The sequence below is a fragment of the Grampus griseus genome, assembly GCF_964374135.1.
Source record: "Grampus griseus genome assembly, chromosome: 5".
In the NCBI taxonomy this organism is placed as follows: Eukaryota; Metazoa; Chordata; class Mammalia; order Artiodactyla; family Delphinidae; genus Grampus; species Grampus griseus.
In genome coordinates this window covers 113,362,014-113,387,443 of record NC_138998.1, presented here as the reverse complement: position 1 = coordinate 113,387,443, position 25,430 = coordinate 113,362,014, and the positions used below count along the sequence as shown (strand labels likewise).

The window sequence follows — 25,430 nt, the reverse complement described above, 5'->3', positions numbered from 1 at the left end:
AGTCTCAGCTTTGGGGAAAGAAACTTCAATTATTTGCTTCTCTTTTTCTTTCTCCTTCTCAACTCTAAAATGGGGTTTGGGACAAGAGGGTCTTCTCGTAGCTCAATGTTTTGCCTGTTGGACCTGGAAGACTGTATACATAGGGACGATACTAGATGCCATATTGTACAACTGAAACTTACAGAATTAAGGCTGCCAAGTTTGACAAGAAATGTCTTTAATCTTTGTCATTTTCCTTTCACACCCTTTAGTTTTATGACATTAAAAAGCCAGTTAGCACCAAAATAAGGATTAATCTCCAAAATATACAAATAGCTCATGCAGCTCAATATCAAAAAAAAAAAAATCAAAAATGGGCAGAAGATCTAAATAGATGTGTCTCCAAAGAAGCCATACAGATGGCCAAAAAGCACATGAAAGATGCTCAACATCACTAATTATTACAGAAATGCAAATCAAAACTGCAGTGAGATATCACCTCACACCAGTCAGAATGGCCATCATCAAAAAATCTACAAACAATAAATTCTGGAGATGGTGTGGAGAAAAGGGAACCCTCCTACACTCTTGGTGGGAATGTAAATTGGTATAGCCACTATGGAGAACAGTATGGACGTTCCTTAAAAAACAAAAAATAGAACTACCGTAAAACCCAGCGGTCCTACTCCTGGGCATAACCCAGAGTAAACCATAATTCAAAAAGATACATGCACCCCAATGTTCATTGCAACACTACAATAGCCAAGACATAGAGGCAACCTAAATGTTCATCAACAGACGAATAGATAAAGAAGATGCGGTACATAGATATAATGGAATATTACTAAGTCATAAAAAGAAACAAAATTGGGTCATTTGTAGAGATGTGGATAGACCTAGAGATTATCATACTGAGTGAAGTAAGTCAGACACAGAAATACAAATGTCATATGATATTGCTTATATGTGGAATCTAAAAATAGGGTACAGATGAATTTATTTACAAAACAGAAGTAGAGTCATGGATGTAGAAAACAATCTTATGGTCACTAGGGGATGGGGAGTGGATAAATTGGGAGATTGTGACTGACATATATACACTACTATGTATAAAATAGATAACTAATAAGAGCCTGCTGTATAGCACAGTGAACTCTACTCAGTACTCAGTAATGGCCTACGTGGGAAAAGAATCTAAAAAAAAAAGCCATTTAGAATTTTTGTAATAAGTAGTATTTCAGGCCTCAATTTAATTTTGATGTCCTCTCTAATTTAAACTTATTTTTAACACTGCTGTGCTTCCAGAAGAAATGAGAATCTTACAAATGTATTTAGTTCATTGCTAAATTAGATCATCTCCTGAGAGAATTTCAGTAAGGTTCAAATGGATAAAACAGTCTTTGTGTTTTCCAAACATTAGCTTTCTCACCACATCTTATCGCATCATAGGACTCCTAGGAAAAAGAAGTTTCTTGTATCCCTCTTCTATTTCCCCCACTGATAAGGGAAGTACACTGGAACTTAATCATTATGAAGAATTCAAGGATGGAACAGTTCTAAGGACAGACTTGATGGAGTTATTAATTAACTCCATTGCATTACAAATTACATTAGCTCACTAATAAATGTGGACAGCATTAGTAGTGGCACTGAGATATGTTTCTTTCTATGGAGAAATTTTGAATAGGATTTATTCTGGTAAAATGGAAAGCAGTAACGGCTTTAATCCTTTTGAAATCTAGTGTAAAGCAATCAGCATGGTCTAGCTAAAATTTACCATGCAGAAAAAATTAATACAAGAATGACCTCAAAAAGGAGAAACTTGTCAGTGTGATTCGTTTTAAGGGGCAAATTTTGGAAGGAATATATATATATATATATATATATATATATATATATATATATATATATATATATATATTTTTTTTTTTTTTTGCGGTACGCGGGCCTCTCACTGTTGTGGCCTCTCCCGTTGCGGAGCACAGGCTTCGGACGTGCAGGCTCAGTGGCCATGGCTCACGGGCCCAGCCGCTCCGCGGCATGTGGGATCTTCCCGGACCGGGGCACGAACCCACATCCCCTGCATCGGCAGGCGGACTCTCAACCACTGCGCCACCAGGGAAGCCCTGGAAAGAATATTTGTAATAGATTATAGACGGGAAATATCAGGTACACTGGATGCTTACCACATGTCCTGGTGATCTATATATATGATTTCTTTTAATCATCTAAACCAACTCTTGAGATATTGGTGTTCTGATTTGTACCTGGTAAAAGTGAGGCATAAATATTTGCTGGTCAGTAACCCATTCCTTTATTCCTACCACACCACCTCTTTTTTGTGATGGGTCATCCAGCCTTCACTTTTTCATGTTGCACTAGGTACCTCTCGAACTGGGGGAGGGATAACTTCAGGAAGAATCTCTGGTCACACTCAGATCTGGAGTAATCATAGAATATCTCGCTGGCTTTATTTTACTAAATTTTTTGGAAAATATTTTGTTAAAACAAACATACTTATTATGAACTAGGACACAATGTATATTACATACGTTTTTAAGAAAAAGAAAAACAGACACTGCATAGAAATTTTGCTGGAGGGAAAATTCAGAGAAGTTTGAAATGTGTTGCTTAGCTAGATATGCTATCTAGTATGTGAATGAAAAATAAAGCTTAGTCCAAGGAAATATTATATTCCAACTGAATAAGGAGACAGAAGAAGTTTACTTTCAAATATGTGAAATGAAATCAACAGGTGTTCTCAGTGCTTTATCCTCCTTTATTATATTATGTAATTGAAATCACTTCTGAAAACAGCAGTTCTGTAGCACTCACTGCAAATGAGTGGTTATTGACTAAATAAAACTAAATTTAAATATATTCACAAATTATGATTTTATACTTCACCTCCAATTCTTTAAAGTTTCAAGCACTAATAAACCATTCAATTTGTTTTTTATTAAATATTTTACTAAAATCATTACAAAATCATTGTTTGAGAGTCTCTGAGAAGCGGAAATAATCCATTATGTAAATTTGGGTGCTTAGAACATTATTCAAAGATGCATCTTCATTCAGCTCACTAATTTGGTATTTCTGTGGCATGCTTACATCTAGCCAGATATAAGTGCCTGCCCTTCTCCTGGTAGGCATGCTATAACTGCAGCTTCTTAGATCCTTCCACTTGTAACTTCTGATGCATTCTGTTCAATGTGGAACCAAGAATCTTCATTAAAAAAAATATCCCAGGTGATTTTGATGCCGGTACTTTAAGAATCACACTTGGAAAAAACAAGGAAGATGTTTTCTGATTTTATTACGACTAGAGGCATTAAATTGACTTATTTTATTGAAATCAATTTTAGAAGGGGTTTTGTAATTAGTCTCATTGTAGTGTGCATTCTTTACTTAAGCTTCCAGCATTTTCAGAAGCCTAGTACATTTTGGATGAAAGGCCTTGAGTTCTAATTCTGCCTCTACTAGCTGTTCAGTTATGGACAAATCACTTGACTGTTTTATAGCTTACTTTCTTGGACAGTAAAAATAAACATTTGGATATTCACCTATAATACCCTATGACTAATTTACATTGTTTCTTTATAATAGCTAAAGACAGTTGAATAAAATGTTTTAGATTAAACTTGACTATTTTATTGCACAATTCATAATTGAGATATAAAATAATGTCCAGACTTGCTATTAGCTGCAAGCAAAGTTAGAATTGCAGATAGTAATTCTGATACAGTGCTTAGCGCATCTGACCAAATAGAGATCCTGAATATTTCCCATTACATGAGCAAAATATTATCTTCCTGCTGTTGACATATTTTTTCATCTGAAATCTGGAGAAAAAAGTTCTGTGGTCCTATATAAAAAAATAAACAAATAAACTAAAGTTATTAATGGAAATTGATAAACAGGTGCTCTAAAGCAGAATTGGCAGACTTTTTCTGCAGAGGATCAGATTACAGTATTTCAAGCTTTGTGGACAATATACAGTCTCATTCTTCCTTCACCTTCTGCTTCTTTTATTCTTCTTCCTCCTCTTTTTTTAACAACATGCTAAAAATGTTAAACCATCCTTAGCTCAAGGTTATACTAAAACTGTTTAAAGCAGTGCTTCTCAAACTTTAATGCACATATGCATTGCCAGGGAATCTTGTTAAGATGCGGATTCTGATTCTGTAGGTCTGGGGTTGGGCTGGGGACCCTGTATTTCTTCTTTGCCCTTGGATATCAAAGCTTTTGAAGTTAAACTGTTTCATGTCTTTTCACGTGATGAACAGCCCCCTCTACTGTTGGGTTTTGAATCCCCAGTGACTTTGGGTGACAACTCAGCTATCTTTTTTGTTTTTGTTTTTTAACCAAATAATGGGGTTGTTTTGATCCTAGTACTTTAGTGGCCCTTCATAATTTTAAAGCCTCAGACCTCTTTGGAAATTTGATGAAATCTGTAGCCCCTCTTGCTACTACTCCCTACTGTCCACACAAGAATACCCATTTTTATACACAATTTCGAAGAATTCACGAACCTGTCTAAGGCTTACCCATCTTAAGGGTCACTGCTATAGTTGTGTAATGTCTGAATTTAAGGGAGTTCAAAATTAATTCCCTCACTTTTAATAACATCTTAAAATTTAGATTGCAGCTATGTTTTTGCATATCTCCATATCATTCTCTCTATCTGTCTACCTACCTATATGACTATCAATCATCTATCTGATTGGTACAACCTTTTAACTTTATTTTATGCCCTATTGGCCATTGCTGGCCTGATGATTACATTTAAACTTAAAACTATGAATGAGGAAAATAATCTAACTATTGGTCAGAATGAACGTGAATTGTTACAATGCCTTGTATTAAATTTGTTCACAGTGCCTTTACTTATGACTTTTAAAAAACTACTTTATTGACATTAATTCATACATACTTTACTCATTTAAAGTGTACAATATAATAGTTTTTATTATTTTCATGGAGTTGTACAACCATCACCATAAATAATTTTAGAATATTTTCATCACCCCCAAAAGATTCTCCAGTCCCCCTTCACCTCTCACCCCCATTACCTACCCTAGACAACTGAAAATCTATTTTTTTGTCTATGAATTTAACTATTCTGGACATTTCTATGTAAGTGGAATCATGTTGTGACTAGCTTCTTTCACTTAGCATAATATTTTCAGTGTTCACTTATGTTATAGTGTGTATCGGTGCTTCATTCGTTTTTATTGCTGAATAATATTCCATTATGTGGATATATAACATTCATTTATGCATTCATCAGTTAATGGACATTTGGGTTCTTTCCATTTAAAAAAAATATTATGAATAATGCTGCTATCAATGTTACAGTTTTTGTGGGGACATAAGATTTCATTCCTCTTGGGTATATACCAGGCAGTGGAATCGCTGGGTCATATGTTAATTCCAAAACTTTTTGAGGAACTCCAGATAGTTTTCCAAAGTGGCTGTACCATTTTACATTCCCACCAGCAATGTATGAGGCTCTCAATTTTTCAACATCCCAGACAATACTTGTTATTTCACACTTTTTGGATTATTGCCATCCTAGTGGATGAGAAGTATATCTCGTGGTCTTGATTTGCATTGTCCTGATAGCTAATGATGTTGAGAAGCTTTTCATGTGCTTACTGACCTTTTGTCTAACTTTTTTGGATAAATGTCTATTCAAATCCTTGGCCCATTTTTAAATTCAGTTATTTGTACTTTTATTTAGTTGTAACGGTTCTTCATATGTTCTAGATATAAGTCCTCTATCAGATATATGATTTGCAATTTTTTTCTGATTCCGTGGGTTGTTTTTCCTTTTGTAATGTTTTTTTCAAGAACAAATATATTTCTTGCATGTGATTTTGGTGTCATATTCATGAAGGTTTTGACTAACTCAAGATCATAAAAATATGCTCCTGTAATTTCTTTTAATTGTTTGATAATTTTACCTCTTACATTTAGGTTGTAGATATTCTTTTGAATTTTTTATAACAGCGGAGTAAAACTACTACAAGAATATCCAAATGCAACAGCACTAGGATAGTTTACATATGTTATAGTCATAAGTGAGTAAAATTCTCTGAGTGCTATTGGACATGTTAGATTCTAAATCTTATTGCTAAATAGTGTAGATGTTTTGCATCTAATTCTCTTATTAGTCTATTATTTTATATTTTATTTAATAAGTGTTAGTGTATTTCAGGTCCTGTTCAGGCCTTATTCAGGCCAAACTGCCTAATAAGGCAGAGAACTTTTTGATGTAGAAAATAGCACTCTAAAAACATGGACAGTTAACTTGCTTAGTTTTAATAATAGAACAACTTTGGCATTAGGGAGAATGTAGATGATTGCATATGGGAGATTAGAGAAGAGCAAGGAAGGTATCCAAACAAGAGAATTGTGGCTACCGTATGTCTGTTACATGAAAAGTGACATATAACTCTTGGTGCATTTTAGTATCAGTTTCTATGGCTATGTGTCCAGACCTTTACATTTGGGAATATGCTACTGATTTGCAAGCTATGATTAGTTATTCATATTTAAGTACTTGGGATCTCATTTATTACTTTTTAAAGTAATTCTTACTTTTTATATTCTATAAGTTCCTCATTTGTGTTAGGGCCTCAGTACTTACAATATATAACCTTCTTTATTACTGTGATGCAGGTTGTGGTTTTCTGTCCATATTTAAATGCTTTGGGTCTCTTTAGTTCTTTTCTTAAAATTTTGACCTGTGTAGTGTAAATTACTCTTGCTTTAGGTACCTAGCACTTGTAATGTATAAGTTCCTTCTTGCATCTGATGAGCTAACAAATGGTAATCAGCAACCTTTAAAAGTTAATCCTCTTCAGAAAAGGTTCATTCACTACCAAATTAAATTCCCTTTATTAAATTCAAATAGAAATTTTAAATTAATATTGAAAGTTAACTGGAATAACATTGATGAGTAAATATTACTTCTGTTTATTGAACAGAAATGTGCCAATATTGGGTGATTGGTTGGAAAATTGTAAGAGCTTTTAAAAGCTCGTATGTAGATTATCATTATGTCTCCAGACAGAGTTCTCTCAGCCGTCTCCTTTAGAATTATTTGCAGCAGCTGGTAGGACCTTTCCACAAATAATGGCTTCTGACACTTCATAAATTAAAATATTCAAAACAGTACATTATGCAAAATTTTCATCTTAAAATACCAAACAGGTCCTTCTCTTCCTATTTCTTCTAACTTTTAATGGCCCCATTTTCATTGTAGCCACAGGAAAGTTATTGGTACCTGTCACTCTTCCTTACTGTATGGAATACCAAATTCTGTCAAGTGTTTATTTTACTGTATAACTTATATCTTCCTTCTTTTTTCTACCTTAAGTGTTTCAAGGTCAGGTTCTTTTTATTGTTCTCTGGGATATAGAAGTAACTCTCACCTGTCTTTTTTGCCTCCATCACTATCTATCTTTTACTGTACAGACCAAAAGAACCTTTCTAATACACAGATGGTCATATCACTGCTCCCTCAAAATCAGTTAGCCATATGGAATAAAAGTCACACTCCTTAGCGTGGTATTTTAAGCCCTTTTGTCTCCGGCTATAAGACTGCTTTTTACCCTCACCTGCCATGTTAACTTCCTCCCTGATTATGAAATGTTTTATACATATATTGTCATTTCTCTGTCCTTTTGCTCATGCTATTTCTTCATTCTGAATGTCTTTCTACTTCTGTTGACATATTATTTTCATTCTTTACAACTCAATTTAAATGCTACCTTTTTTGGGGAAGCCTCTCACTGTGCTCTAGTTAGAGTTGACATTACTTTTCCCAATCTTTTCCTGTAATACATTTCTTGGACCTCCGTGCAACACTTATTTCAACATAGTGATTTAACCTGAGTTCCTCAGTCAGACATACCTGGATTCAAATCCTGCCTCTACTGCTTACTTCTTCCACAGTCCTGGACAATATATGTCATTAAACTTCTTCCTCATCTGTTAAATTGAGTTACTATTTGTACATAATGTTCGGGTCTTTTTTTGTGTTGACTCTGATAGCACAGTGCCAGCATGATAAACGTTTTCTATATGTGTATTTTAGGCACTTGGCTTTCTCCCCTAGTACACTTGTAAGCACTTGGCTTTCTCCCCTAGTACATAGTAAGCACTTTGAAGACAGGAAATTAACCTTACTCATCTTAGTACCCATTGCAACTTACTGGTTCCAAAAGAAAATTTCATGCTTATTTTTATTTGTCCTGACTCATGGAACATGTTAAAACTAACTCATTAGAATTAACGTATTAATTTACTGCTATATTGTCTTGTTCCAAAAGGGACTTGGAATGACTTACGAGATGCATAAAGAACAAAAGACTGAAACATAAATAAAATAGTAGTAAGTGCAGTTTGAATGATTGAATAGTTTAATTTTATCAGTGTGAACCTAAGTGAAACAAAAGCTATAGATAAGGAATGTTAAAGCTTGTCTTCATTCTGTCACATTTTGTAGGATCTCGTCTTCGCCAGGAAGACTTTCCCCCGCGGATTGTGGAGCACCCTTCCGATGTCATTGTCTCTAAGGGAGAGCCCACCACGTTGAACTGCAAGGCCGAGGGCCGGCCAACGCCCACCATTGAGTGGTACAAGGATGGCGAGCGGGTGGAGACTGACAAGGATGATCCCCGGTCCCACAGGATGCTTCTGCCCAGCGGTTCCTTATTCTTCTTGCGCATTGTGCATGGGCGCAGAAGTAAACCTGATGAAGGAAGCTACGTGTGTGTTGCAAGGAACTATCTTGGTGAAGCAGTGAGTCGAAATGCATCTCTGGAAGTGGCATGTAAGTAAACGTAATGAATCTCATAAATGGCATGCGCTTTTACTTTGATTTTTTTTTAATAAGCTTTGATTTGTTCTCATAGATGCTTAATACCTATAGAATACAACAATCAATACTCTCTGCATAATTTTACTTTGCCTTCTGCAAAGAAGGCTTGTCAAAATAATGTATAGTCAAGGTGTTGCAGTAAATTTATTTATATTGAAGCAATGTGGGTATTATGATATTATATTAAAGCAAGGCGGCGATGATGCTGGTCGTATTTAAAATTTGAATTATTAATGAGAGATATAATAAAATATTAAGGTTGGCGATGTTAAAATAAAAAGTTTATGTGTAACATGGGATCAAATATAAGGTATAAATTCATTATTGTACCTATTCCTGTTACTTATTTATATATAACTAATATATTATATATACATGTATATATTTTTAAATCTAACTTTTATTGGGCAACTTTAAAAAGAATATACTCTTTAGGTTATATTAACTCTTTTACTTCCAGGTTAAATTCAGGGATCATTACCCTAGGCATGCAGGGGAAAATATACCAACAACAGCAACTATATTTTTTTATCAAAAAATTCATCAGAGAAGAGAACTGATTTCTGTTTAGGGACAAAGTGTGCATATAGAGGAAGGTCTTGCTCAGTTTTGGTAATCAGCAGTACCTAAGGATTTGTCCTGCCCTTGCCACTTAAAAATATATTTATTTATTAATCAGGTAGCCCAAATAGCACTAGTAAATCAAGGCATCAAGGCTTTGCATCTATTTGATCATTGAGTCCATAACTTTGTTTTTCTGGATGGTTTTCCAGAACAAATTTCAAAATATGTTAGATTTGTTTTCTGGTTTATAAGTGAGGATTTGGTGTCATAATTATTTTGGTATTCTCTATTTTGAAGGAATACTTTATCAAGAATTATTTGTGAATAAGATGGCAATAACTGAGCTTAAAAAAAGTTTGTGCTCTTCAACTTTCTGCTTGTACCAGTAGGTGTTCATACGTAAGAGAATTGAAATAGTTCAGGATGCATGAGTCTTTTTTTTATAGCTGGGATGAGAGTGCCGGATAATAGTTCATGGTCTATGTCTGCAATTAACTTTGATACTTATACTCACATGCTATATGGTATCACACTAAATTATAAAACTTGTGTATATGTGTATTGAAATTCTCACAGTGTATCATTACCTTTATACATGAAAACATCTTTTAGTAACAAAATCATACAATTTCTTATTCAGCTATCACAATGAAAGCTTTTGCTTTTACGCATCCAGTCTTTTGATTTATGCTTTTGTACCAAGAAATCTGGAACCCAGTCCATGCTTGAAATATGTAAGTCCAATAGGAAAAAACTACAGGAATCCTAAAACCCAAATTTTTAAATCAATGAGCTTTGAGAAATTTATTATGTGAAGTACTTTGAGATATAAGCATTAGAACTTTTGCTAGCAATGCCATTTTGCGCCAGTTGCTAGGTAATTTCATTTTTATAACTTACTTCAAAAAGCAGTTAGATTAAATGCAGTTTAGTGAGATTTGAAATATATACACAGAACCTCAAGAATACAAATATTGCTGTCCATTTTTATTTTGAAATATCTTATTTCTGGAACATTTCAAATATACTGAAATATTTCAATGTCAATTAGATTGATTGTTTTCCCCACCAGATCCCTTTACAGTAAATATAACATGCATTATTCTTTCTTTTTATAGATAAAATGAAACCCATGATGGTTAGGTGACCAAGACTAAGGCAATAAATTAATGGGGAATGCAAGATCAGACCATGATTGTTCCAATTTTTAGTTTGAGAGAATTGTACCATATTTCGAAAAACGCTCAAATGAAACCAGGCTCATCTTATATAAATAAAAATAAAGAACTTTTAATTAAAAGTTTTTCTTCTATCCACTCAGCAGCAAATAACTTTTTTTATTTTTTAAATTGAGGTATAGTTGTTGTATAATATTATATCCGTTTCAAGTACACAACCTAGTGATTCACAATTTTTAAAGGTTAAATTCCATTTATAGTTATTATAAAATATTGGCTAAATTCCCTGTGTTGTACTATATATATCTTTGTAGCTTATTTATTTTAAGCAAATAACTATTTTTAATCCTTCACTAACTTTCTTCTCAATATTAAAGTTTATCTAAATTGGCCAGTCATTTTATTGTTAGACAGCTATAAACTTATCTTTATTCTGCTCCTTAGCATTGTTAAAATTGCTCCCAACACACATGTATCTTGTACTTTGATTTAACATAAAGGATTTCTCTCTTTCTTAATTGCATCATTAATAATTAATCAAACTGTTTTAGAGGGAAAATTTTAAACCACAATTTTTTTTCAATGTACTATGACAGTTACATTTTTCTTTATTTTTAAATCAGTGAGCTTTGAGAAATGCTAAAAAAATACTTCTGACCTAGAGAGGAAAACAAGAAGAGTTCTAAATTGGATTTAGCTAGTGAATAAAATTCTTTCTTCTAATGCCCTGTCAACAGTTCATGCCATTTGAGGCAACAGAAGATCAAATAATATCCATTTATATGTTGCTCATCCCTTTCGCATTAGCTCATTAGTCTTCTCCATTTCCTTATGTGTTTCATAAAATGTGTTAATATGGAAATTTAGGTCAAAGCATTGTGATTTGTCAATCCTATTGGTAACCAAGGTGTATTTTTATAAAATGATAGGAACCGCTGTGGGTCATATAAATGTCTGGCCTTCATATTTTAGGACACTCAACATAATTGCTCAATTATGGCATATCCATTTCTTCATTTGTTAAAGGAAAGAATGGAAACCTAAAAACACTATGTATTTGGAGAGCTGCAGGTAGCTTGATAATGGGTTGGTGGGCAGTGTAAGTTAGAAAGATAGGCATGTGCTGAATCATAAAATCTAGACTTTTTGTTATGTAAAAGGAGAGTTTTTCCTTTCAATTTTGAAAGAAAATTGAAGATAGGGTTAAAGGAATGATGATTGAAATTGAGCGGAGTTAAGAAGCTGTGAAATCATTCAGAAAAGAGTACATGTTAGATTTTAAACTGAACAAAGCAGTGCGGATTAAAAGAAGGAAATAGTTTGAACCGTATTTAGAAATTATATCACTTTGTGGTTGGTTTGGGGAATAGAGGGTGATTCCCAGATGTTTTTTGGTGGAGTGACTGTGTATATTATGATACCTACCATCCAAAGGGATGGCAGATACAGGAGAAATAACTCTAGTGAGAACAGGAAAGTGAAGTCAGCTTGGTTGTATTGTTTGACATGCCAATGAAATATCAAGGTAAAAATATGCCATATTCCATTAAGGAAAGAGCTTCTGGAATTGAGAAGTCTTTCCCAGATGGAGGTTGAAGCCAGGGGAGTAGATAGACATAGATGTGATTGTCCAGGCAAGCTGTGTATAGGGCTGTGATCACTCCCATTGTTTGGAAAGAATATTTAATGTTGGGCAAAGGAAAGTCTAGTTCAGGAGGCTCAGAGGAGGTATTGGAGTGATAGAACATGGGAAGTGGAGTGACAAGAAAAATAAGGAAATAATTTTAAGAAAGAAAAAGTGGTTGGCAATGCAAATGCTACGTGGTGGTCTAAATAAAAAGTATCTGTGGTCTCTAGGGGTGAAAAGAAAGCACAGCAGCTGAAGAATGAGTTGGTAGTGGAGTTGGAGTGGCAAGTGCTGCCTGTTCTTTCAAGAACTCAGGGGCGGTCAAAATCGGTTGCGAATTGATTTAGGTGTATATAGGAATATCTAGGTGGTATGGATAAGTAGCAAACAACCTTGTTATAACTTTTATTGTGAAATAATTATTGATAAAAAATCTGGAATTTTTGACTCTGCTTCATCTTGATTTTCATTTTTAATTTCAACAATCTTGCTTTCTGCTGTCATATGATATGAGCAGTTTTATTGATAACCGTCTGTCTTGACTGATTGTATAGAAGTTAGCCTGTTTTTATCATACTCTATTCATTCTCTTTTTGTTTTATTAAACACAGAGTTCACTTTTATGTAACGGAACAACATAATTGAGGAAAAAACTATTCAGGGCCAGTCCCTGCAGTGGAGATTTGAATCACTTACCACATATTTGCTTTTTTCCCCTCTTGGTTTGGAAAAAAAAAGCAATCCAGAATGTACTTTTTAGATCACTTTAACTCAAGGAAGGTATTTAGGCAAAAAAGTGATTTTTACATATTTAGAAAACAGAATTGCAGGTTCTACAAGTAAGGCACTTGGCACTGAAGAATTTAATACATAGTTGTCCAATGGGACCACCAAGAGAGCTGAGACGTAGCTGGTGCAGATAAGATTTCAGTTTGAACTCCAGGGCTCCCTGTGTTTGGAGCAGAAGGAGCACAGGGGTCCTCACGCAGACTGTGGCTGCCTGTGATGCAGCCTGAGTCAGTGGCAGTGCCTAGAGATGGCAGCTGTAGCCCCAGGTGGTAAATATATGACAGCAGCTTGATCTATCGACCAGGGTAAGAGGGGGATGTGGCCTAAATGAAAATTCATGAAAAATTGATGAAGTCCCCAGATTATTTTTTCCGTTTCCTTTTCTCTGTAGTACGCCAGTGCAGAGAGGGGAGATTAAATGAAGTGATGAACGCTTTAGTGGCAAGGAGGTTGTGGTTCAAAGGTCAAGGGTCACTTAGAAACCGGTCTTTTTTTTCCCCTTTCCTTACTTATAAATCAAAACTAAAACACAAGAACTTTTCAGATTACCTGTGATTTAGCTTTGCTTTGAGAAAAATAAAATAAAATGGCTAAATGTTTGAAAGTTGGCTTTTGATGCAACTACAAAAGAGAACAGATGTGGTTCATAATTCAGTTGGGGAACTAGAAATAGATTGAATTCCATGACTGCAGGGTGATTTCTTTTCTTTTCTTCATCCTTTTTTTTCCTTTTTGTTTCCACGTATGAAGACCCATGCCTCAAGAAAGTCATTTAGAGAAGGAAAAGGTGTTGCATTATTTATGTCACAGATTGCTAGAACAGCAAAGCTATGGAACACTCTACAGACATAATGATCCTGCTTTAAATCCCAAACTAAATTGATGTTTTATCTGTACAAGGAAGACAGGTTATAGAAGTAGACTGACTTTAGTAACAGAGGTCACAGGTGGCATTAAAAATGAACACAAGGTGAATTGTTTCATTGATATTTCCAAGTTAATAAATATGTAATTTTTTTTTTCTTTTTTTACTTGCGGCTGTAAATGAATGTTATCCAGGCAAAATACCTTTATGCTCCAAAAACACAGAGATAAATTAAATTGCAGAAAAGCCTGAGCCATGGAGAGCTTTTTTAAAAAAATTACTTTATTGAGGTATGGTTCACATATAATTTACCCATTTAAAGTGTATAATTTAATGTTTTTTAGTGTATTCACAGGGTTGTGCAACCAACACCACAATCTAATTTGAACATTTTTGTCACTTATAAAGAAAACTGTATACCCATTAGCAGCCAATTCCCATTCTCCTGGAACCCTTCTGCTACATCCCTAAGCAAACACTAGTCTACTATCTTGTCTCTATATATTTGCCTATTCTAGACATGTCATGTAAATGGAATCATACAATACATGGTCTTTTTTGACTAGCTTCTTTTCCTGAGTATAATGTTTTCAGGGGTAATCTTTGTTGTAGCATGTATCAGTATTTCATTTCTTTACACTGCTGAATAATATTCTATTGTGTGGATATACCACATTTTATCCATTCACTCATATGTTGATGGAAATTTGGGTTGTTTCCATTTTTTGTCTTTTACGAATAATGCTGCTATGAATATTCTTGTACAAGTTTTTGTGTGACATATGGTTTCATTTGGGTATTCTCTTGGGTATATATCTAAGAGTGGAGTTGCTTAGTTATATGGTAACTCAACTTTTTAAGGGACTTATAGGTAACTTTTAGGTGTAGATAAAAATATTTATTAGTGTTATTGAATTAACTGTATCCAACTCCGCTCTTAGTACAAGGCACAGCTAGAAACATTGCCAGTATTTGATAAATATTATTGACTGCTGGCATGTTATACTTCCTTGGGTTATATGTCCATATTTTAAGATAAGATTTAATTAATTAAAAATATAAAATAATTAACTCTGTAAAGCCACTGAATGGTCATGAAGTTTCTTTTTCTTTGACCTAGTTATTTAATTCAAGTAGTATGAATTGATGAAATAAATTCTGAAATCACTTCCCCTTATAAAACTTCTTACCAAACCGTGTTGACTTTGGCCCCAATTAAGTTGGATAGTCTTGCTGTTTGAACCTTACTTCACTTTCTGCCACATTTTTATTTGTCCTGAAAGAGGACAGTATTCTGGTTTCTCAGGAGATGACATTATCTTTTCTGAGAATAATTGACATAACCTTTCCTGTTCCCAGGTTATTTTTCCTTTCAAAGGTCTTAACGTTTGTTTGTTTGTTTTTCTTTCATTTACTAGGAAGGTTTAGAATAAGAAATTAATGGTGATTATAATAGAAGTTGATTTAGTAATTCCAGGAGTAGGGAAAAAAAGAGCTGCTGTCATGACTCAACTTTCCTAAAACAAACGAATGTATCTATTTAAATGCGTAAGAGGCAACTAGTCAATTGGAACTGATATTCATAGATTTTGACTAAGAAGAATATAAGAGCTACTGGCTTTTTCATTATTCCTCTGTTTGTATTTCTACAAATTTCAAGAGAGAATGCAGAGAATTTGGGGGGAGAGTATACAGACAACCACTCATACCTTAATGTACTTGGGCCATGTTATGCGCTAAATTGTATCCCCCCCAAATTCATATATTGAAGCTCTAATCCCTAGTACCTCAGAATCTGACTGTGTTGGTAGATTGGGTCTTTAAAGGAGTAAATTAAAATACAGTTGTTAGGGTGGGTCCTAATCTATACTAACTGGTGGCCTTATAAGAAGAGGGCATTTGGACACATAGACACCAGAGAGGCACATGCACAGAGGAAAGACCATATGGGGACACAGTGAGAACGTGGCCATCTGCAAGCAAGGGGAGAAACCTCAGAAGAAATTAAAACCGCCAACACCTTAATCATGGATTTTAGCTTCCAGAACTGTGAGAAAATAAATTTCTGCTGTTTAAGCCACACAGACTATGGTATTTTGTGATGGCAACCCTAGCAATTTAATACAGGCCATTTGTCTTACAGAAAGAGTAACCACTGGTAAGAGACCATAAAAAAAAAAAAAAATAGTGATTTGAATCAAATATCGTTTGTGCTCTGTGGATTTGTACTGCCCTGCATCCACAATGTTGGCCCGAGGCTGTTTTGAAAGAAATCTGTAAACTCAATTGAAAGTATTATAAACTGTGAATGTATGGGCATAGGGGAATCAATCTAAAACATCTTTAACTAGAAAGAAAAGACAATAGCAAATGTTTTGGTATTTTTTTGGTATTAGAGAACAGTGTTAGAAGGTACATGAGTGTGCACACGCACACATCTGTGTTACTTGGGCTGTTTTGTCTGTGTACCTTTTAATTGTGTAATACTCCATCAGATTCTTTCATATACAGATCTCTCCTTTAATCTTCACAAATGGAGGTGTGAAATTGCTATGCCTGGAGTACATGTTTGAGCTTATGAACTATTTAAATATGTGTAATGCTGTATTTTGATAATCAGGTTTCTGTTAACTGTATTAACTGTATTCAACCCCTCTCCCTTTACAAGTCTCAAGTTGCCGTTCACTAAAATTAGCCTGAATTAACTCTGATTCCAAGGAAAGCACATAAATAAGAGAAAGAGGAATCTTGATGTTCTCTGCTTTTCCAAAGACTATTTCCCAAAACAGTTTAATCCTGAACTCTGCCAACATGTAAATCCTATCCATGGAATGATAGCCCAACATATTCATAGGGATACTAAGGTGTATTAAGACAAAACTTGTTGAGTTCAGCTCTTGTTTTCAATCTCAGAATTTTTTTTTAGATAAAAGTAAGAAAAGACTATTTATGGTTTGGAGGGTTTCCCACCTATAAACCTTCAATTTATTCGATTTCAGCTGGTTTGTAAATATAAATTGATTCTACTGAAAATGTATATAGGTTGACGCTGTAGTTAGGAAACGTAATTTTGTGCAGCAACGTGTATGCTTTTCTCTCAAGATATGAGTTTCATCAGAAAGACAGGTCTCCAATTTTCCTTCGTTAGGTTGAATTTGTTTCTGATAATTATAATACACATTGTTTAATTCTGAAGCAGCTCCCACAAGGTTTCTATAATTACATAAAGGGGGTTGCACTTTTTTCATGCATGAGTCAGTGTATGTGTTAAGCTCTTTAGAGGAGTACAGAAGTAAAAACGACAGGTGAAATTTTGTTCAACTCTGGAAATTTCTTCTTCTTTAGAAGTCTGTAACAGCCTGTGACTTAACTGCTAAAGGATGAGAGGTTCAACTGAGGAATCAACATATTCTTTACACTCTAAATCATTGGAATTGGTTTTCCTCTTAGGAGATTCTCAAATGCAAACACAACATTTTCAACCACCTCTTTCTTAATTAGGAGATATGCATACATTTTTGTCAATAAGGTATACGTTTTACAAGAAGTAATCTAGGAAAACAATATTGGGCCCCTGTTAGGATTTCTGTAAACTCTCTGAAGTTCCCTAGCACTACCCTTCTGGGGCTGCTCAGACATCAGTAGTGTCTCTGACCCTTGGAGAGAAGTCAGGCAAGGATTGTAAGAGAGGCAGGTGCTTTGAGGATGTGACAGACAGATATATAGGCCCAGAATCTGGTGAATTCCAATAAGTTTTTGTATGTTTATTTTGTCTTGCTTTTTTGTTTTTGCAGAAATTCTACCACCCAAAATAGCCCATGGTCACTTACTCACTGGTTAGCCTAAGCCTGTTAAAAAGTTGATCCTCACAAAGCCTGCAAGCAAGGGTGTCAGCCTGGGTTACAGGCAGCAAGAAAAGTCCGATTGGCCTACGCCATTGGCCCTTTAAGTAGCATCACAAGTAGGGCCTAGAAACTGAGTGTAAAGTAACATCTAAGAAGAAAAGGGCTCTTTCTATCACATATACCTTTTTCTGATAATCAGGCCATTTTCCAGTTATACAAGTACTTATTATTTATAAAGACAATCATTAAGTTTTTTATGTGGTTATCTAACATCTAAGTCTGTACAAAGACTTTGGCACAAACTTTAGTTTTTATATATAAACTGTAAAATTATGGAAAGGTAACATGACTATTTTACTTTCATAATGTCGTATTCAATATAGACTGTTATGTATACATATATATATATCAACCTGCTTCACTCTCCTCCTACTTGCTTTTTCTGCTTATCCACATTGAATGAGGATGTTCAGTGTTTTTCCTTAAATCTATTCAAAGGTCTTTACTGGCTTTCTTAGGCATTAGGAGTAAAAAGCAGCTTAAGAGATCCATGCCTTCAATGGTGCTTGTGTTATAAGTGAGAAGCCTGGGAAACCTCATCAAGTAACAGCTCACCTTCCACTGTGGTGTGGGGTAAAGGCCCTCAGACAGGACATGCCACAGGCATTAGAAGAAGAAGTGGCATCAAATGCTTCTGGATGAATATGAATGGAAAGTGGCCTTAGAAAACTGGAGAGAAGTGTAAAAGCAAAGACCTGAGGCTGTGTGTGATTGGCCAGTGTGGGGAGTAATTACTGTATTGTTGAATTGGAGAACGTATGTAGGAGAGTAGAGGGAGATAATTTAAATAGGAAAGTAGAGATTGGTCATAATTAAACGAACTAAGGAGCTTGCACATTATCCTAGAAGACCTGAGGGAGCCTTCAAGGTTTTTTTGATTTGGGAATGTTACTTGTAAGGTATGAAAGGGGATATGTTAAAGGCAGTATAAGGTGGATTAGAACATGGAAGAGTGTGAAGGTAGGAGATCTATTACAAATTAAGGTATGGTAAGAAGAAGGTTGAATTACTTTGATGAATTAAATTGATACCTGAAAGATAGGAGATGGCATTTCAAAGGAGAGTTGATACAAATTTAAGAAATGAGTTTGTGGTCCAAGGGATGATATAAATTTAGTTTGCTACATTTTTGGACAGTACTTTCTAATTGCTAGGTACTCAGCTAGGTGCTGAAGATACTGATATTTAAAACAAGAGTTGTTTAATAAGTATAGAGTTTCAGTTTTGCAAGATGAAAAAGTCCTGGATATCTCTTGCACAGCAATGTGAATATACTTAACACTACTGAACTGTACACTTAAAAATGATTGAGATGGTATATTTTATGTTACCTATGGTTTTTTTTTACCTCAGAAACAAAAAACAGAACAAGAGATGACTCATTCCATCAAAGAGTGTTCAAGATGGTATAAAATGTAAATCCTAGAGTAAAGAACACCTGAACATGTGGGAATTCAGAGGAAGAAAATACTGATTTTGCCAAGAGAAATATGGACCAGGTTAAATGATTTCTATAAGTGGAAAGTCAGTAAAAATAATCACTAAATGCCAGGATTTTTTCCTAAGTGTTTTATATTTATAATTTACTTTGAGTATAATTCTCAAAACAACTTATTATTTTCTCTCTATTATATCTGAGGCCAAATCTTTGTTAACTTAGCAATTTTTGCACAGTAAGAAGAGTCAGGATATGAACCCAGACAGCCTTTGCCTAGAGTTTGCTTTCTTAACTACCATGCTAAGTGGTCTCATTGATTCATTTAAACAAACAAAACCATTTGACACTTAGAAGAAATCATTAACATTTATTTTAGGTATTCTATCCAGAAATGGTTATCCAGTTGTATACATACAATGAGAATGCTGGACTACATGAAGTCTAAAGCTTCATTTTGGTGCTAAAATTCTGTGATTCATGGGGTACTAAAGGAAACAAACAACAGAAAGAGTAAGCTTTTCTTTTTTTTAATTTAGTTATATATTGACATTTAAGAGCTCATTAGTTTATTCAAGTAATTTGATTTTCTCTGTACAGTTCCTAGTTGTCAAATATCAGTATCAGGAAGATCCATCACTTTCAGGTCTTACTGACATGTTTGCAGGCCAAAGCAGCTTGGAGCTTAAGAATCAAATTTATAAGAAGAGTTATCTATCATTTAATATCTAAAGATAACTTGACTAAGTTTTATATTAAAAAAAAGGGAGTATGCTAATAGCAATGATGCCCTTACAGTATTTTCTCGAGTTCTTTAGAAGTTATTAACATATTAACATGCATTATCTCATGGCCATATTTGTAGAAATTTGCTAACTTTGATAGTTTCTTTCTAAGTTCAGTACTTAATGTTAACAATGGTCAGTTTGGCTTTCAAATAACTCCAGTTTTAATTTAAAAATTGATTAAAGGAGGAAGAATTGTTTTTTCAATAAATGGTAACTTAGAGCAATTGGATATTCAAAGGCAATAAAAGAAGCTCAAGTTACAGTTCAAACATTATACAAAAATGAATTAAAAATGGATTAAATATTTAAATGTAAATCATAAAATTTATAAAACTTTTAGAAAATAGGACAAAAATCTTTGATACCTTGGGCTTGGTAAAGAGTTCTTAGACATGATACCAAAGCACAAACCAAAAAGATAAAATAAATAAATTTGACATCATTATGATGAGAAATTTTTATTCTCTGAAAGATCTTGTCAAGAGGATAAAAAGACAAGTTAAATACGAGGAGAACATACTTTCGAACAACATATATCTGACCAAAGATTCATACCTAAAATGTATAAAGATCTCTCAAAGCTCAACATTAAATAAAACAAATAATCCAGTTAGCAAAAAGGGCATAAGACATAAAGAGACATTTCACCAAGAGGATGTATGGCAGGGAAATAAGCACTTGAAGAGACGTTAAAAATCACTAGCCTTAGGGGAATGCACATTAAAAGAGACTATGATGAACAATCACTACCTACCATTTAGAACAGCCAAAATACAAAATCGTGATCTCTCATTCATTACTGGTAGGAGTGTGAAATTGTACAGTCACTCTTCAAAATAGTTTGACAATTTCTTAAAACACTGAATGCACATTTACCATACATTTGCACTCCTGGGCACTTAGCTAAGAGAAATGATAACTTAATGTGCACAAAAACCTGTACACAACTTTAAAGCAGTTTTATTTGTAAAAGCAAAAAAAAAAATGGAAACAACAATTAAAATGTCTCTCAATAGGTGAATGGTTAAATAAACCATGTTATATATATACCACGGAATACTACTCAACAATAAACAGGAATGAATTATTGATATGCACAATGACTTAGAGAGATCTTGAGGGCATTATGCTGAGTGAAGAAAGCCATTTCAAAAGGCTACATACTGTATGGTTCCATCTATATAACCTCCTCATAATGACAAATTTATAGTGATGGAAAAGAGATTACTGGTTGCCAAGGGTTAGGGATGGTGGGGAGAGAGCCATGGGTGTGTTTATGAGGGGAGAGCAAGAGGGTGATCTTTGTAATGATGAAACAGTTGTGTATCTTGGTTGTGATAATGGTTACACAAATATACATGTGATAAAATGACATAGAAGCACATGCATTGTATCAATGTCAATTCCTGTTTTTGGTATCATTATGTAAGATGTAACCGCTGAGGGGAAACTGGGTAAAGGGTACAGGGGACATCTCTGTACTATATTTACAACTTCCTGTGAATTTATAATTATTTCAAAATAAAAGTTTAAAACAAATAAGCTAACTACCTTAAGTAAACATAAGTATATAAAAATGTCTTATTAAAAACTAATAATTTATTTTATGACTTTTAAATGTTAAGTGTTTTGCTTAAACTTTGATGAATTCAGATTTTTCCAAATTTCTTTAAAATTCACTTATTCAGATTCACTGTTTGAAATTAATTAAATACAACTTGTGGTATGTTCTACATACAGTTCTGTGAATTTCTTTTTCTATTTTTGATTTTTGCTCCATCATGGTTTTTGAGTTTAATTATAGGATTTTTTTTATTGGGGGGGAAAGAAGTGGGGGTGTTAAAGTAAGAGGGGAGTGGTTGTTCCTAAGAATAAAGAGTCCCCAGTACTTGACCTAATGAACAGGGTCTCTTATTGTATAAAGCTGCCAAAAAAGTCTCTTACTCTAAACTGCATTAATAGTTCAGATTAAGAAATGTGATCCAGCTTGATTTTTTTTCTGCTAAAACTATGGGTGGAATATTGTTAATAGTTCTGAGTACCAGTTTAAATTTACCATTAAAAATGGAATACCACTAGAAGAGAAAGAGTAAGGATTTAAGACTGTTACAAGCAGAAAAAGCGGAAGGAATTGGGATTATTATTGAGGAACAATGAAGACATGGGTAGGGCCGGTAGTTCTCACCAAGCACATCAAGAGCTGTCATCCCAAAGAGAGAATATATTTGTTCCATGTGACCCTTGAGGAAAGAAAAGGACCAGTGTATGGAAGCTGCAGGTTTTGCCTCATGATGCCAGACAATAATTATGGTGTATGTGTTCTTTCTTGGGATTTTTAGGGAATTATAGGCAAACCAAGGCCAATATGATGGTGTAGTCAGAAGAGAACCTAAAAAATTACGTACAACTATATATTTTCTTATAGCTTTACCTTATGTTTTACCTCAAAGGAAAAATCAGTCTTCATAATAATGAAACAAGATAACAAAACTAAGTACTGGTGACTTATTTAGTCTCATCACTTTATTATTCACAAGGAATTCCATAAAGTAGAAATGATTTCCTTAAATTTAGTATTATCATGTTTCATGAAAAGTCCTTGGAAAAATCTCACTTACGCATATGTCTTACACATCTTATCTTGAAATCCCTTGAGATTATAAGCAATTAAATTAATTGCATTTTGTAGTCCAACCCCTCGTTTATAACATATAATTCCCCAGGACCCACATGTACAGATTCAAGAGTAGCTTGATAGAAAGACTGATTTATTTTTGTTTTCTTCCTGGATCTGCTTTGAATATTCTTAAAAGAAGGAGGAAGATGCTGTGTTTAATATTCATATAAGATTTTCTTTTAAAAGCAGCTTCTCTCAAAAGCCTGTTGTTAAACAGGACTACCTAGAAAGGGGTCAACTTGCAAAATCCTAACTACTTGTTTGGTTCTTTAGGATTGATGGATAAGCTGATAGAATCTAATCTTCATATGTGTCTGTCATTAATAGAGATGTAAGAATTTACATCTCTCAATTTACTTTGTCTTTCTTTTTTCTGTCACATCATAAGGAAAAGCTTTACTAATGAAGTACCCAATGGTAATAACCCATTATATGCTAGGATCTCTCTTTATATCAGATGACATGCAAATGAGCTGTTCTATTTCTATGGAGAAAGAAAGACAAGGAGTGGTGTAGTTAATCATGCTTGAGGGCTGCCATAGTGTCTTCTGGGAAATATTATCATTATTCATTCTTATTTAAGGGTCCTTATCCTGTGCATAAGAAAATCTCCCATTCATTCCATTTGGGTTTGATGTTAATTACAGGGGCATTAATGGAAGCTTTCTCATAAGAAATGGATGTAGGACTAAATCAGAAAAAAGAAAAAAAAGGCAACCTTTGGGTGAATCGGGTCATCAAAAAAACCGTGCATGAAGAAGCTGGCAGGTTGGAGGAACCTTAGAGATCATCAGTCCCCTTGTTGTTCAGATGTAGAAACTGAGGCCTTGAGACATGAACTGACTTAACCAAAGCCCCCAGTTGATGAGAGGCAGGCCTCAGATGACAAATGAGGGAGCCAATTTCATCAGACAGCAATGGAGAGGAAAGATAATTTGGGGAATTTCTTTTCCCAGAAAGGACCAGGTTCTGGCCCTGTTCTCCTATTAACTAGTTCTATAATTTTGGCAAAGCTTTTAACCTCTCTGGGTCTCTTTTCTTGAATTTAAGGTGAGGGGATTAGACTAGATCATTCGTCCTCCAGAAAAGTGGAAATCTAACTGAGCTACTATAGACGGTTTGCATGCGACTACTGGACAAAGTTCATTGAAAAAAGATATTTCCAACAGATCATGTATGTTTGGATTCCAGAAACTGACAGGAGCCAACCTTGGATATCAAGTAATTGAGCAGTAGTCTTTTTTTTTTTTTAAATTAATTAATTAATTTATTTTTGGCTGTGTTGGGTCTTCGTTTCTGTGCGAGGGCTCTCTCTAGTTGCGGCAACCGGAGGCCACTCTTCATCGCGGTGCGCAGGCCTTTCACTATCAGGGCCTCTCTTGTTGCGGAGCACAGGCTCCCAACGCACAGGCTCAGTAGTCGTGGCTCACGAGCCCAGTTGCTCCGCGGCATGTGGGATCTTCCCAGACCAGGGCTCAAACCTGTGACCCCTGCATCGGCAGGCAGATTCTCAACCTCTGTGCCACCAGGGAAGCCCGAGCAGTAGTCCTTTTAACTGGCCATTCCCGCAGTCTGTGAAAAAAACCTTTTTTCGTATCTCAGATAATATTATTTTTTTCTTTCTTTTTCACCATTTCTTCAAGCAAATTCTGGTCGACAACAAGTAATTGATAATATTGCTGATAAAATGAAGATTTTCCTTAATCTTCTAGTCTTTTGAGGATTTAACTGATCATGGATCCACATCTATGCAGTCCCTAGTCACCTTGTCACCACGTAATTAAGTCATTTTTCTTTTAGGCATTCAGATCTAAGGTAAATTTTTTTTGCAAAAGTATGTATATTCTGGATCAGTGTTTCTAGTCTCTTGAAGTTTAATGTAAACAAATATAAATTTCTAGTATATAAATTAGACTTTGTTTTGTTTCTCTAAAAGAAGTATATGAAGCAAAGCAGCTAATTTTTGAGATGTATTTGACTTACACGTAGTGTATAAAATATTTTATTAGGTAAAATGCATGTTTGTCTTCTACTGAAATATTTTCATAATTATATGAAATTAATTTCATAATTATACACATAAGCAGGCATATATTAGACCAACATAACATTGCTCTTCTTTCTGGACCCATGTTATCTAAATTACTAAAAAAAACCCTTTCTACTGTGTGTGTCTTTTTGTTTGTTTCTTTGTTTTATTTTTCCTTATTTTGTCTTTTATATTTCTACTTTTTTTTCTGATTATAAATACTTTTTTTTTATTGGAGTATAGTTGCTTTACGATATTGTGTTAGTTTATAATGTACAACAAAGTGAATCAGCTATACATATACATATATCCCATCTTTTTTGGATTTCCTTCTCATTTAGGTCACCACAGAGAACTGAGTAGAGTTCCCTGTGCTGTACAGTAGGTTCTCATTAGTTATCTATTTTACACATAGTATCAGTAGTGTATATATGTCAATCCCAATCTCCAAATTCATCCCACTCCACTTTCCCCCTTGGTATCTGTACGTTTGTTCTCTACATCTGTGTCTCTATTTCTGCTTTGTAAATAAGATCGTCTATACCAATTCTTTTAGATTCCACATAAATGCGTTAATATACCATATTTGTTTTTCTCTTTCTGACTTACTTCACTGTGTATGGCAGACTCTAGGTCCATCTACATCTCTACAAATGACCTAATTTCATTTCTTTTTATGGCTGAGTAATATTCCACTGTATATA

At 34.4% G+C, this 25,430-nt stretch overlaps 1 protein-coding gene across 1 annotated transcript in view; it reads left to right on the top strand.

The window, feature by feature from the left end:
* Window positions 1-25,430, top strand: part of ROBO2 (roundabout guidance receptor 2) — a gene marked incomplete at both ends in the record, with an annotated part of 574,004 nt that overhangs the window by 50,695 nt on the left and 497,879 nt on the right. The window contains one exon of the mRNA XM_082654134.1: window positions 8,495-8,821. Within this exon, the coding sequence (XP_082510260.1) occupies window positions 8,495-8,821 (327 nt within the window). The remainder of the gene's footprint in view (window positions 1-8,494; window positions 8,822-25,430) is intronic.